At 48.2% G+C, this 14,374-nt stretch overlaps 1 protein-coding gene across 1 annotated transcript in view; it reads left to right on the forward strand.

Moving 5' to 3' along the window:
• Positions 1–14,374, forward strand: part of cd82b (CD82 molecule b) — a 35,946-nt gene that overhangs the window by 9,331 nt on the left and 12,241 nt on the right. The window contains exons 2-4 of the mRNA XM_063196764.1: positions 886–958; positions 4,982–5,054; positions 13,982–14,106. Of these exons, the coding sequence (XP_063052834.1) occupies positions 896–958; positions 4,982–5,054; positions 13,982–14,106 (261 nt within the window). The 5' untranslated portion in view covers positions 886–895. The remainder of the gene's footprint in view (positions 1–885; positions 959–4,981; positions 5,055–13,981; positions 14,107–14,374) is intronic.

Here is a 14,374-nt window from a genome sequence, read left to right on the forward strand (position 1 = left end):
GATGTTTGAATTCTACAGATATGAACTGTACTCCTTTTCCCTTTCACACTGCGGTTTGTGTTTCAAGATCAATCTAACTTAGTTTTTCCATTGACCTTTTTTAAAAGTGTTCTTCTAATTCTGGCCAAAAACAATTACCATAAAATGTCATCTCAATTGAAAAATAGTGTGTGTGGGTGGGTGGGTGTGTGTGGGGACGCGGAAGTGGTTGGACGATTGATCTTGATAATTGTCACATGACATCCTAAGAATGTGACATCATCGTCATGACAACATGTGTTCCTAGATGCAGTGATCGTGTCAGTGCTTGTGCTACCTCCAGGAAACATAACTAGCTATCCTCGCTACTATCACAAAAGCCATCTACGACAAGTTCCTGTGCGTGTTTGCGTGGGAGTGTGGTTTGTGTTTGGCTGGCGGTTGAAGGAAACTTCAACTGTTCAAATGAGTGCAGGCAGTGTGCACACCTGCAGTGTGTGTGTGGTTTTTGTTTCTCTTTTCTGGCTGATGTGCACCACCTGATGTGGGCGGTGGTGGCTTGTTTGGTAGAGGCGCCTGTTCGGCAACCAGGAAGTTGCAGGTTCAAGCCCTGCTAATATATCTGACCCCCATTGATGTGTCCTTGAGCAAGATATTTAACCCCACATTGTTCCTGGTGGCAGGGTGGTACCCTGTGTGGAAGCCATGGCCACCTGTGTGTGAGTGTGGATGGGTGAATGTGAGGCATACTATGTAAAGCTCTTTGAGTGCTTGAAGGAGTGGAAAAGCGCTATATACGTAAATGCAGTCCATTTACCATTTACTTTGAGTTTGTTGTTTTTTGTTTGTTTGTTTGTTTGTTTTGCTTTGTGTCAAATGTCTTAAACTGGTGTCTCTCATTTCCAGAGGTGCGACCATGGGGAAGGGCTGTATCACGGCAACCAAGTACTTCCTGTTCCTCTTCAACCTCCTCTTCTTTGTGAGTATTACTGTCTCCTCGCTTCACACTTCTCACGTCACTCATATAGTAGATCAGCTCTTACGTGGACTCAAACACATACTGTACGGCCCACTGACTATACAGTCAATGTTAAACACACGCACAAACACATACGATATGCAGGATGACACACACACACACACACACACACACACACACACACACACACACACACACACACACACACACACACACACACACACACACACACACACATACACACACACACTCTTCTGAGTTTCTGTGGTAAGTCAACTCTTCGTAAAATGACTATGTGATTTGACTCGCCACATTTCCATGTTAGTGGTATTTGCATAATTTCAGCCATGTCTCATGGATATGGTGCACCCGTTCACCCACACTCTCATACGCCTCTCTCTCTCTCTCTCTCTCTCTCTCTCTCTCTCTCTCTCTCTCTCTCTCTCTCTCTCTCTCTCTCTCTCTCTCTCTCTCTCTCTCTCTCTCTCTCTCTCTCTCTCTCCCCCCTCCGTTTCTGTGCCTCCTTTTGGATTGTACATGTTGGCCTGTTTGTTGAAGTGTTGTTTGTGCTTTGGGGGGATATTTCAGGAGTCCACAGACTTCATAAGTCCCAGGATTCATCCCCAACGAGTAGCCTATGTGTTCGGAGAGAAAGCTCAAAACACTACAGCTGTTAACTCTTCCCTCCAGTTCCCTCTGCCCAGTACAGTGTAGCCTGGTAGTGTGGTTGGAGGTGGCCAAAGCTGTGTGAAGCAAATCAGAAGTACTCTGACAGGTAATTACAAATTACAACACCAGTGGTGCGATATTACGATTTTGAAAAAAACATGTAATGTAATACCACTAGTCTTGTAATTACATCTGAAAGAGTACTTCTTAAAAATTGGTTCACCGTGTTAATAAACACGATTTTTTGAGGGGGGGCAAGGCACTGGCAGCCAACCAGGTGAGCTAATGTTTTGACCGACAGCGGTTTCCAACAATCAGAGGTTGAGTTGTGCGCAGCTAGTGTCGCGCAACCAGGAGAAAGCAAAAGTTTAGAACCCAATGTATACCACTAGTGTTGTAATTACGTCTGAAAGAGTAGCCTACTTCTACTTCTACTTAACCCAACTCTGGAGGTGGCCATGGAAACGTCTCTGGATGGACATGCTGGTAGTGTGGGCTGCATTAGGCATGTAATGATGGCCCAGGGAAAGTATATGATGAGAGTAGTTCCCCCCTCTCTTCCTCTTTTTCGCTGAATCTCTCTCTGGAGCTCATTAGGTCTGGTTTGTGCGTGTGTGTCTCTGTGTGTCTGTGTGTGTGAGAGAGAGAGAGTTTGGAGTGTGTGTGTGAGAGAGAGTTTGGAGTGTGTGGGTCTGTGAGTGAGTGAGTGAGTGAGTGAGTGAGTGAGTGAGTGAGTAAGTGTGTGTGTGTGGCTGAGAGTGTGCTGGGGTGGTGAGTCTCTCAGATCTCGGCTGGCTGCGTCTCTGAGCTGAGCTGGGCCTTTTAATTATGCAGCCGGCCCAAACACACCCCACTATCTCCATCACCTCCCCTCTCTACCAAACACACACCCCACCATCACCTCCCCTGTCCCCCAAACACACACCCTACCATCACCTCCCCTCTCCCCCAAACACACACCCTACCATCACCTCCCCTCTCCCCCAAACACACACCCTACCATCACCTCCCCTCTCCCCCAAACACACACCCTACCATCACCTCCCCTCTCCCCCAAACACACACCCCACCATCACCTCCCTTCTCTCCCAAATACACACACGCCACCATCTCCATCACCTCCCCTCTCTCCCAAACACACACCCCACCATCACCTCCCTTCTCTCCCAAATACACACACGCCACCATCTCCATCACCTCCCCTCTCTCCCAAACACACACCCCACCACCACGTTCACTCTTCCCTCTCTCCCAAACACACACCCCACCACCAACTCCACCATCTCCCCTCACCTCCTCTTCACTTCACTCCCCTCCTATCCACTTCACTGCTTCTGTCTGCACCAACACCCCACCTCCCTGGCTCCCCTTTGGTGCCTCGTCCTGCCCACTGCAGAGTAGACCATGGTACGGCAGCCTGAAGACATCCACCAACATCCACCCATCCCATCGCCCACTGGCCCTACTACACCCATCATCAGTGATGGGCAAAACAGATTCATTATTTACAATCTAGTAAGCTTACCATGTTTTCCCAAATGACTGTGTTTTACCTATACAATTCAGATGATTGGCTGATTGAATGATCACCTGGTTGAATTGGACAGGTAAAATAAGATAAGATAAACTTTTATTGTCTGTTTGCACAGAAATTTGTCTTGCATGACTCTTCCACATGTAAGCGCCCATTTAAGACACACAAAGCACAATATGGCCTATAGAGTCTAGTCATCTAGGTCCATACGTTGTTAGGGCTGCACAGTCCAATAAAAATTAAAAAGCTACTAATTAAATTACTAAAAAGGTTACTGAAAGTTACTAAAAAGTTGATTAGTTACTAATTGTTACTAAAACTAATTTACTACAAAAAAGAGGAGGTATATGTATACGTATAGCACTGGTTTGTAAGTAATGAATCCATTTTGCCCGTCACACTATCCCCTGACTCATCTCCAGCCCCTCTGGACCCAGACAGTCTCCCTGAGTCAGCCTGCCTTGGTACTTCACAGGAGCCTCTCCTCTTATTAACACATTAGACCCAGCAGGAGAGAGTGGTGTGGCGAGGCGAGGCGAGAGGGAGAGCGGCACATCTGTGACTGGGATGGGGCGAGCAGGAGCCCTTAATCAGTGCCGTTGATTACAGGGTGTGTGTCATGTCATGAGGCGCTAGCCTAGATAGAAGACAGGAGCCGAGGAGAGGAGAGGAGTGGAGTAAAGCAATGAGGAGAGTAGCAGAGGAGTGGACAGGACAGGACTGGGGTGCGTTTCTTGAAAGCGTAGTTGTTAGCCAGTTATCAACTTCGGTAGTTGCCAATGGGAGATTGAATTACAAACAACAAAATAGCTAATGTAGGTAGCAACTATGGGTTTGAATTATGCACCCCAGGAGAGGAGAAAAGTGGAGCAAAGCATTGAGGAGAGTAGCAGTACAAAATGACAGTGAGTGGAGTGAGAGAGAGAGGCTTTGAGAGAGTTAGGTGCCGCTTATATCAGGACTATTGGAGGGAAAACAACAAAATATTTTATCAGAGGTGCCTTTTGTATACACAGCAACCCCTCCATCGGGGCTTGAAGATGCACAAATCTGAAGACTCCTTCCAGAGTGGGGAGTTTTGAAGACAAACCCTGGCAAAAACCCTAAACGTGTTCATGTCCCATATACCTTCCCGTCACACTTCTCCAGACCTTTTCATCTTCAGGCCCAGACAGCGAGGTTGCCCTTTAGATAAAATATCTAACAATTGTCCATGTGTAAAAGCCATTGAAATGTAAGACGAAACGTCACTTTTTGTGTCTTCTGGAGAGTTAAGTTAGTGGAGAGTTAAGTTAGGAGCAGCCGTGTGCGTCCGTGCCAGTCATGTGGGGAGCTATCTGGCCAGATCCTCCATCTTGCCTACTGCCCTGCTTTAGAGGAGACCAGATCAGTCCCAGATGTCCTGGACACACTCACTGGCCTGGCCCTCTTTCTCTCTATTTCTCCCCATCTTTTATCTTTCTCTCTCTGTCTCTGTACTGTGTTTGTTTCTCTCACTCACTCACTCTAACACACGCATCCAATCTCTCTCACTCTCTCCCGTTCACCCACACTCTCATACGCATACCTCTCTCTCTCTCTCTCTCTGTCTCTCTCTCTCTCTCTGTCTGTCTCTCTCTCTCTCCTTATCTCTCTCTCCCTCTCTCACTCTTTCTCTCTCTCTCTCTTTCATTCTCTCTCTTTCTCTCTCTCTCTCTCTCTCTCTCTCTCTCTCTGTCTGTCCTTGCATAGTACACACACATTTGTCTCCATGGATAGACGTGCACATTTTTCTGTAGTAATTTATTTCATTGTTTTCTTCTCTTCTCCTCCTCTGTTAGCTGTTCGGAGCCCTCATTATGGGCTTTGGCCTGTGGATCCTGCTGGACAACCAGAGCTTCATCGCTGTGTTACGTAAGTACCTGACTATGTTACTACCGTAGACTCTGCTTATTTTTGCGGGTTTTGAGCATTTTTGGGCTGGAAATGATCTAGCAACCCTACAAGTTCAGTCACAAAGTAAGAGCTACTAGAGTGTCATTTCTCTGCACCTGCACCACCACACTTGGACTTTGTTTGGAGTCGACTTCCAAACGAGACTCCTCAATGCTGAAGTGAAAGTTATTAGTCTTATCCATTAGGACCGCTGACAGGTTTGACTGGGTCTGGGACAAAGTCATCTGAAAGCCCCCACAACTCCACTCAATACATGTACAATGTAATGGGGACTCATTTCTGGGCCCGCCCAGGACAACTTGACTCCTTCCCACCTCCACACCCCCTCCCGGCTTCCCCAGTTTCCATCTTCAAACCCTAGGAAGTGGGACAGCGTTAACATGTAGCTTTCCCCGCACCCCCTTTTTCCCCAAAATAAGGAAATGAAATATCTGTGTCTCGGCATCTTGTCCCTGGCCCCGTTCATTCTCCACATCCACCAGGGAACAGGGCTGTAAAATCTGAAGGATGTAAGCAGTAAACCTCCTCCTCCTCCTCCTCCTCCTCCTCCACCTCCACCACCACCCCCCCCCCCCTCTTCCTCCACCTCCCTCCTCCTCCACCTCCTCTTCCTCCTCCTCCACCTCCCCTCCTGCATTCACTCCAAATCTATGATCCGCAGACAATAAACCATACCGCCATCTCTTCCCATGGCAAGGACAGGAGGGAGGAAGAGAGAGGAAAGGGGGGAGAAGAGGGAAAAGAGAGATGGGGAAGGTGGTAAAAAAAGAGAAAGAGCAAGCGAGTGAGACGTTGGAGAAGGAAAGGGAGAGAGGGAGAGTAAAAACAGAAGCAGGTCACAGGCTTGGCCCAACCATGGGACGGGAAGTGGGTCCGGTCCAGTCTGTCTGCTCAGCGGTGCTGTGCGGCCGAGCGGGCGGGCGGTACCATCAAAAGGGTTCTGACTCAGCTGCTCCCCCGTGGTTGAAGCCGTAGCCGGCCGGAAAAGGTGCGTCACATCACCACTGGCACGGACGACGCCGGGCTTCTCTCAACCCATCCACCCCCACCCTTACTCTCTCACGCTCTCCCTCAATCACTCACTGGCTCACTCACGCGCGCTCTCCCTCTCTCTCTCTCTCTCTCTCTCTCTCTCTCTCTCTCTCTCTCTCTCTCTCTCTCTGCTGACTTACTTTTAGAATGCTATTCTTTCCTCTTAAAGACTGCCGTTTCCTCCCTCTCTTCACAGTGGTGCTTGCACACTAGACTGCTGTGTGCGTGCGCGTGTGTGTGTGTGTGATGTTGACATGCATGCTGTGTATACTGAGCTACCTCTTTGAGCTGCTGAATGTATGTTTTTGTCAGTGTGTGCATGTGTGTTGCTAAATTGGTGTGTACTGTATGTGTGTCAAAGGCTGCGCTTGCATGTGTTGGGCGAAGCGGGTGTGAACTTTTGAAACGTGTACATGCACTCTGCACAACATGTTCACATGCTGTACGTCCGCAAGCCGGCTGGCCGCCCGGGGAGTCTGGCCGCTCTCTTCAGTGCAGCCCCTCCCCACCTGCTTAACCCCTTTAAGAGTGTGGGTTTTTGAGCATTCTATAAAAATAATGTGTTCTATAGCAATGCAAGATTCTAAAATTCCACATTGAATTGAATGATGCCCAGAATTCTATAGAACTTTCACTGCTTGAACATTCCCGTCACACCGGTGTGACGGTACACTCTTAAAGGTTAACCCCTTAATGCACGCCATTCCACTAGTGGCTGTAATAGTCATTGAAAAGACGTAGCCTCTTTGCGCAGATGGGGGCGCCAGCGGGTCTATTCACTATTTGTTGATCTACATCTATTTGTCTGCTACATCATGGCAACATTGCTGTGACATTCCCGAGAGCCTTAACCCATTGACGCCTAAGGGACCTGCAAAAAAGGGTGCTGAATGCCTGAGCACTTTTTGAAGAAAACCTGCCCTCAGCCTATAAAAACCTAAATATCTCAGCTTTTCAAGCACATCAAAATGTGCACTGGGTTGCATTTCAGCGCTCACACCCTCATCTTTCATTAGAATGTGTTCATTCATCTCAAACAAACAGAAATTTTTAATTAAGTTGGCTCAAATCTCATGTGCCTGAATGTTGCGTAACGTAGCTCCAGGCGCCAGGGCCAATGTTGCACAACGCAACAACAGGCATCAATAGGTTAAGTAACAAATTAAGACATTACCATTTTGGTGACAGCAAAGGGGTTACTTACCATACTACACTACACAGGGCCTTAATTAATATATTATAAGTTGGTTATTGCCATTCTGGTAACAGCAAATGTATAACAGCAGTCGTTTTTAAATGGGTGAAACCCCCTCCAACTCCAACACCCTCTAGCCTCCCCACCGCACCCTCTCCTGGTGGACTGACTATCTGGTCTCCCCATCACCCAGCTGTGGTTTCCATTGCAGCTGGGGGCGTTGCAGAGTCCTCTTGATGGAAAGCACAGCTCGTTGGCCGAGAAGTCTCCACCTACAACCGTTGCACTGCATTGCATCCCTACTACGCTCTATATTTGAACACGTTCTCACATTCTCTCTCTTTTTTCCCCCCTCTTCCTCTCTCAATTGTGCGCACTCAGGCACTCGCACATACACACTCACACATGCACTAGTACACCCACACATGCACATGTACACACTCACTCGCTTGCAGATGTTGAATCAAAAGACTGCAGGGAGGAAAACTGACGTGCAAAGCTTCCTCACGAGAGTCCGTGTATCGCGGTCACATCACAGTATAGCTCAACGCTGACAGGAAGGTATTCACCTCCACGGAGCACGGAGAGCAGAAGCAATTCTCCCTCCTTCTCTCCCTCCCTTTCTCTCTCTCTCTCTCTCTCTCTCTCTCTCTCTCTCTCTCTCTCTCTCATTCTCTCTCTCTCTCTCTCATTCTCTCTCTCTCTCTCTCTCATTCTCTCTCTCTCTCATTCTCTCTCTCTCTCATTCTCTCTCTCTCTCATTCTCTCTCTCTCTCATTCTCTCTCTCTCTCTCTCTCTCTCTCTCTCTCTCTCTCTCTCTCTCTCTCTCTCTCTGGAGGGTTATAGCTGGTTCTGGTGGACTGATCTTTTTTCCCAAGCCAAGAAATGTAGACCAGTAGAAGACGCCCCTAGTGGAAGCAAATGTAATTCCCTGGCAAGGGGATGTCTAGCGATGACCCATATGGCTTTTGAATTGACGCTTCTCCCAAGACTGGTCGACGAATCACTGGGAGGTGCAGCGTCAGAGGGTGGGCCTAATAAAGTAGTTAGTTGCAGTGATTGGTTGTAGTACTGTACTATTGCATGCAGAGGGATTTGAAAGCCCCCATCAATGGTGAGTTTTTACTAGACCTTTTTCATACTGATGCGGGCAGAGCTCTAAATTAACACCAGCCAATTTGCCAAACGCTGGTGAAATTCCAGTTAAGTTGGTAGAAAAGACCAACTTACCACAAGCCATTTTGGCGTACAGTGGAGAAAAATAATAATTTAGGGGCCTGAATGTGGGTCTAACGAGGCTAGGCTACCTTGCTTGCCCTCCCCTCCCCCACCCTCCCCAAGATGGCCTCCATCATGTTCCACAGTGTGGCTGGGGTTCCAACAGCTGAACTCATTCATCCGGGCGGCCTGACGCCCTGCCCCTGTGTAGCTGGAGCGAGGGCTGGAGCTGGAGCTGGAGCTGGAGCCGGAGCCGGAGCCGAGAGAAGAGAAGAGGATGGAAACTCGCATAAATCTGCCCCAGTGCATAATAAATGCCTCCAATGTGCTCGGCACCCAGATGGAGCGCAGCCCAAAGCAGTGCAGTGGTGTGGTGTGGTGTGGTGGTGTGCAGCCCAAAGCAGTGGAGTGGTGGTGGTGGTGCTGGTGGTGTGCCGAGACAAATCGGGCCGTATGAACCATTCGTTAAGAGTTTCCCCCAGCTACTCTGGATGTCCTCAGTGTCATTTGCAAGACAACGGCCCCTGCACATGCACACACAGACACTCACACATACACAATTCACATACACAACGGCTTTGCCTTTTTCAAAAGGCTTTCACTGCTCGATGAGGTTATTACTAGGCTAATGTAATTTGCAGGGCCAATGTAATGTGGAACTGAAGACAAGACGAGACGAGCGGAGTGGAGTGGAGGATAATGTGTTCAGGTGTTTGTTCTGGATGAAAAAAGAGAGGGAGGATTTGTTGAAAAGGCGTCTGTCTGAAGGCCTCGCCAAGTCAATAGATGAGTGACATTTTGACCAAAAGCGCAGAAGAACTTGAGCTGCTTACCAAACGGCTCATCCTTTTGTCTTGTCTTTTCCTCCCTCTCATCCTCCCTTCTCTCTTCTGTCACTTCTTGCCCCTCTCTCTTCGCTCCCTTCTCTCTTGTCTTTCCTCTCTCCCTTCTCCCTGTTCTAAACGGTTGAAAAAGGCCGTTACTGGGCTACCTCCAGCCTTGTGGCGTAGTCAGCTCTTATCATGCTGTCTCTTCTCTCTTCTCTCCCTTCTCTCTCTTCTGTCACTTCGCCCTTCTTTCTTCTGTTTCTTCTCTCGTCTCTCTTCTCTCCCTTCTCCTTTCTCTCCTCTGTCTCTTCTCCCCTCTGTCTCTTCTCTTTCCTCTCTCCCTTCTCCTTCCTCTCTCTCTTCTCCTTTCTCTCTGTTCTTATAAACTGTTGTACAGTAAAAGGCGGTTGCTGGGCTGGGTTGCCTCCAGCCTTGTGGCGTGGTCGGCTCTGCTTATCAGGTTTGCCTTGGCCCGTGTCGTTCTGACCGTTGCGGAATCCCCCATTGTTCCCAGAATCCACCAGGCCCCTCCAGAGATTGCTTGGCCCTGGCCTGGCTCACTTCCAGCCCCCGTCCACACACGCACACGCACACACACACACACACCACCACCACCACACCCCCATCCCACCCCCATCCACAATACCTGTCCTTGCTCTCTCAGAGAAGTCATCCCTTACTTTCAATACTCCCTACAATTATCTCTCCCTCTCTCCCTCTCTCACAATACAGTCTTCTCCCATTCACACTATTCTGTGAACATAGAGCATGACACTGTATTCAGAGTTGAAGGACGTAGCAGGGCTTGGGGATTTCTGCGTGCCCCCAGTGTGGTATGAGCAAAGCGAGTGTGTTTGTTTATTGACTCTAGTAGAGCTTGTTGCTGAGCAGCCTGTAAGAGGGCCTTGCCTCTGGAAAACAGGATTTCTCTTTCTTTTTCAGTTTACAGCGCATGTTTCTTTTTCTCCCTCTCTTCCTCCTGCTCCGTTTTCTTCACTCGTTTCACAACTGCTCATATTAATAGAGCATTTCACCACAACTGGCTGTCCTCTTCTATTTAAAGGTCCCTGGTCTTTCTTTGTCTTCTTTTTTCGCATCTCTCTCTATCTCACACACACACACACACACCCTCTCTCTCTCTCTCTCTCTCTCTCTCTCTCTCTCTCGCTCCCTCTCTCTCTCTCTCTCTCTCTCTCTCTCTCTCTCTCTCTCTCTCTCTCTCGCTCCCTCTCTCCTCTTTTTTTCTCCCCACGCTATTTAAGAGGGTCCCTCCCTATTTTACCATTGTTCGCTGTCCCTGGTGGCACTTTTGAGTTAAAATGTCATGGAGATATCTTTTGTTACAATACAAACGCAGCATTTTTTTTTACCTAGCATGGCGAGGACACGTGAGGGAAGTCACTTAATTTTCTGACCATGAACCATTTCTTTGGGTGGCCGAAAATATAAAATATAAAATGTCAATGCCAGTGTTTTTTTTTTCTTTCTTGTAAAGGCAAACAAAATATGAAGCAAGCAGTGCAGTGTTGGAGTGTTTGGTATCCATGCCCAAGAAATCTGCTGTAAGCTTTCTCCCAGCCTCGTATGGCTAATGTTTTCTCAAGGAAAAAAATGTTCCATCTTGACCCTGCATGGACTTAAGGTTAATGTATGGGAATTCTTTATGTCAAACTTTCCGTGCTGTGGGACCAACATCGAGAGCGGGGGGAAAATATTTTGGAATTTCAGTTCCGACCTATATGGAAACTTGCCAGTATCAGAGAGAGGAGAGGGGGAGAGGGAAAGGGGTGAGCGAGGGGGTGTTGTGAGATAGAAAGGAGAGGGAGATGAGGGGTGAACGAGGGGGCGTTTGGAGATAGAGAGGGGAGGGGGATGAGTGGTGGGAGGGTGAGGGATGAGAGAAGTGGGGGGAGTGGGAGATAGGCAGTGGGGGTGGTTACTGGACAAACATTAGCTGACCTCAGTGGAAAAGCTGCGATTTGACATTGTCATACTGACAGACACCACCATATGGAAGGAAACGAGGCTTTCAACTTTCAAAGCCCTCCGCTCCGCTCGGCTTTTCTGAGAAATATGTATGTGTGTTAGCTGACCTCTTCTCCTATACACTGAGACCGCTGTTCTTCTGGCGTTCACACTTTGGAGGAATTCACTTGCTACTTATGTAAAAAGAAATTTGGTTGTGTGCAAGAGAGTGTGAATAAATATTTAATGTGAAGGACCTGTGACGGGAAAGCTGTAAATTTAAATGCCACCACACTGACATTTTAAATCTTGGAGCAGTAGTGTATAACCTGCTTGCCAGTAGCTGCAAGTAGCCTACACGCTGCTGTGTGAGTTTCTGCTTTCTGTCGACCTCAAATGATAGCTTTTGCTTGGCATACACCCTCTGCTTACCCTTTCTGCTTACCATCTGGGTTAGTGGGCTTTGGGATTGGTGAGGTTGTCTATTTAAGGCCTGAGGGCCTTAAGCAAACCAAACTGAACGGGAAACCTTTATATAGCCCCGCTTGGTGTTTGTTTATGTTAAGCAGAACATATAAGGTACATTAGGAATAGGCGCTCCATTTTTGCATTTGGGATGTGAATGCGGCCTAATTACTGCGCAGTGCTCCCTTCAGTCTCCGAGGATACATTTAAGCTGCGTATTCGTTTTATACAGGAAATGGCCTATAAAGCCCACACCCACGCCATGTATTGAATTCATATTTTTGTATGGTGTATGTATGGGCTATATGGTTGTGAACGTTACATTTTTATTTCCCTATTTTACATTTATGGACGTTTTGAAGTGAGATTATGCTCAGCCATCTTGGACATGAGTCAAATTATGCAAAACTGCCGGTGGCTCAAAGCACGTTTTACATGCTGAAACAGCAGCTAGCTACCGTGTGTGTGTGTGCGGTTGCTCCTGTAGGTAAGAAGTCGTGTGTGTGTGTGTGTGTGTGTGCGTGCGTGCGTGCGTGTATGTGGTTGCTCTGTGTGTGTGTGTGTGTGTGTGTGTGTGTGTGAGTGCATGTGTGTGTGAGTGCATGTGTGTGTGTGGGAGGCTGCTGAGGATTTGATGTGATTACGGGAACGTGGGAGGGAGGGAAGCAGCAGAATCAGACTTCAGACTTCCAGAGAAATATCCAGGTTGCGCAACGCCAGGGTGTCTCCCGGTTAGACGGCGAGCGGTTTGGGGTGCTGCCCAGCTGTAGTTCATCCCAGATGAACCCCCTCCACCTCAACTATTCCTATTATCAACACATTCTGAATTCTTCATTTGAGCCTATAAGTCGTAGACGGGATGTTGCGTAGGCTGGATTCAAATATTTCTCATGGGTTTTAAACATTTCAGGACTCATGAGTACAGAAAATATTTTGCAACACAGTCAGCAAGGCTCCTCATTACCAGGGCTGAAACAGAGTACACACACATGCGCCCGCACACACACGTGCCCACACACGCAGACACGCACACGCAGACACGCACACGCAGACACGCACACGCAGACACGCACACGCAGACACGCACACGCAGACACGCACACGCAGACACGCACACGCAGACACGCACACGCAGACACGCACACACAGACACACACAGACACAGACACACACACGGCAGGCCAGGGGTCGTGCTGGCGGAAGCCTACAGTGGTGCCTTCGTTCTGCAGCAGATATGTGCTCCAGGGGAGGTAGACTAGTGGCGGCAGTGAGGACCCGAACCCGACAAAAACTACTGTCTGCCGTCTTGACTCTTCTCGCTTCCCCTCGGCCCCATCCAGAGTTCACTCCTCCACATACCAGCAGCAGCAACAGTGATCGGCCAAGAAGATGCCGGCCATATCCCACATCCACCTCCAGGTGGCTTTCAGATGATCCTGGGTTCAGCCAAAGCTGTCAGCGGCCCCATCCACACATCACTACTTTGACTTTATTAACCCTCTTGATGGGAGAAGTAGGCAGATAAAGGCACATAATTCAAACAGAGTGACTGGTATATTGCCTTTGATAGAAATGTTTAACTTTTTCGAATCTCTTCTACAATTCTTGGTCAGAGATTCAAGTTTGCATTTACTGGGACAAAGTCCTTTTGTCACTCTTTGGTCACCCTAGGTAGAAAGCAGAATTGTCACTCAGGGCAACAAGACGCGATATTGGCCTTCTCCTCCATACTTACGACAGTTACAGCCCAAGGAGGGTGGCAAAGCATATGCATCAGTGCTGCTCACCCTGTTGGAACCACTTAAACAATTTGGGAAAACATTATTTAAGGGTCCAGAGTGTTTCTTTAAACTAAAGCCCACAATTTTCTGCATTTTACTTAGACATGTTATCGTAAATGTGTGCAAATGAGCCCATATAAGAGTTTTTATAAAGTATATTTATGCGCAACCACAGTTTAAAGATTTTATATGTGTATGCATGCACGAACACGCGATACCAACCCTACCTCAGAGAGGCTTGATGGTAACATGGGTTAACCTCATCCTGTTGACGTGAATCTCTCTCTCTCTCTCTCTCTCTCTCTCTCTCTCTCTCTCTCTCTCTCTCTCTCTCTCTCTCTCTCTCTCTCTCTCTCTCTCTCTCTCTCTCTCTCTCTCTCTCTCTCTCTCTCTCTCCACAGAGGAGGAGTCTGACACCCTGAAGGTGGCGTCCTACATGTTGATTGGTGTGGGTTCTCTCTCCATGCTCATGGGCTTCCTGGGTTGTCTGGGTGCCATCTACGAGATCCGCTGCCTCCTCGGCATGGTGGGTACTGAACACACACACACACATACACACGCGCGCGCACACACACACACACACACACACACACACACACACACACACACACACACACACACACACACACACACACACACACAGCTACGAGATTCGCTGCCTCCTCGGGATGGTGGGTATAGAACACACACACTCCTGTGAGAGCCGCTGCTTCCTATTCCCTACATTGCGTACAGTACATACACACACATACACAATTGCTAACAGTTCATGCACATGTGTCTGCAGTGTGAAG

This window comes from Engraulis encrasicolus, chromosome 4, assembly GCF_034702125.1.
Source record: "Engraulis encrasicolus isolate BLACKSEA-1 chromosome 4, IST_EnEncr_1.0, whole genome shotgun sequence".
In the NCBI taxonomy this organism is placed as follows: Eukaryota; Metazoa; Chordata; class Actinopteri; order Clupeiformes; family Engraulidae; genus Engraulis; species Engraulis encrasicolus.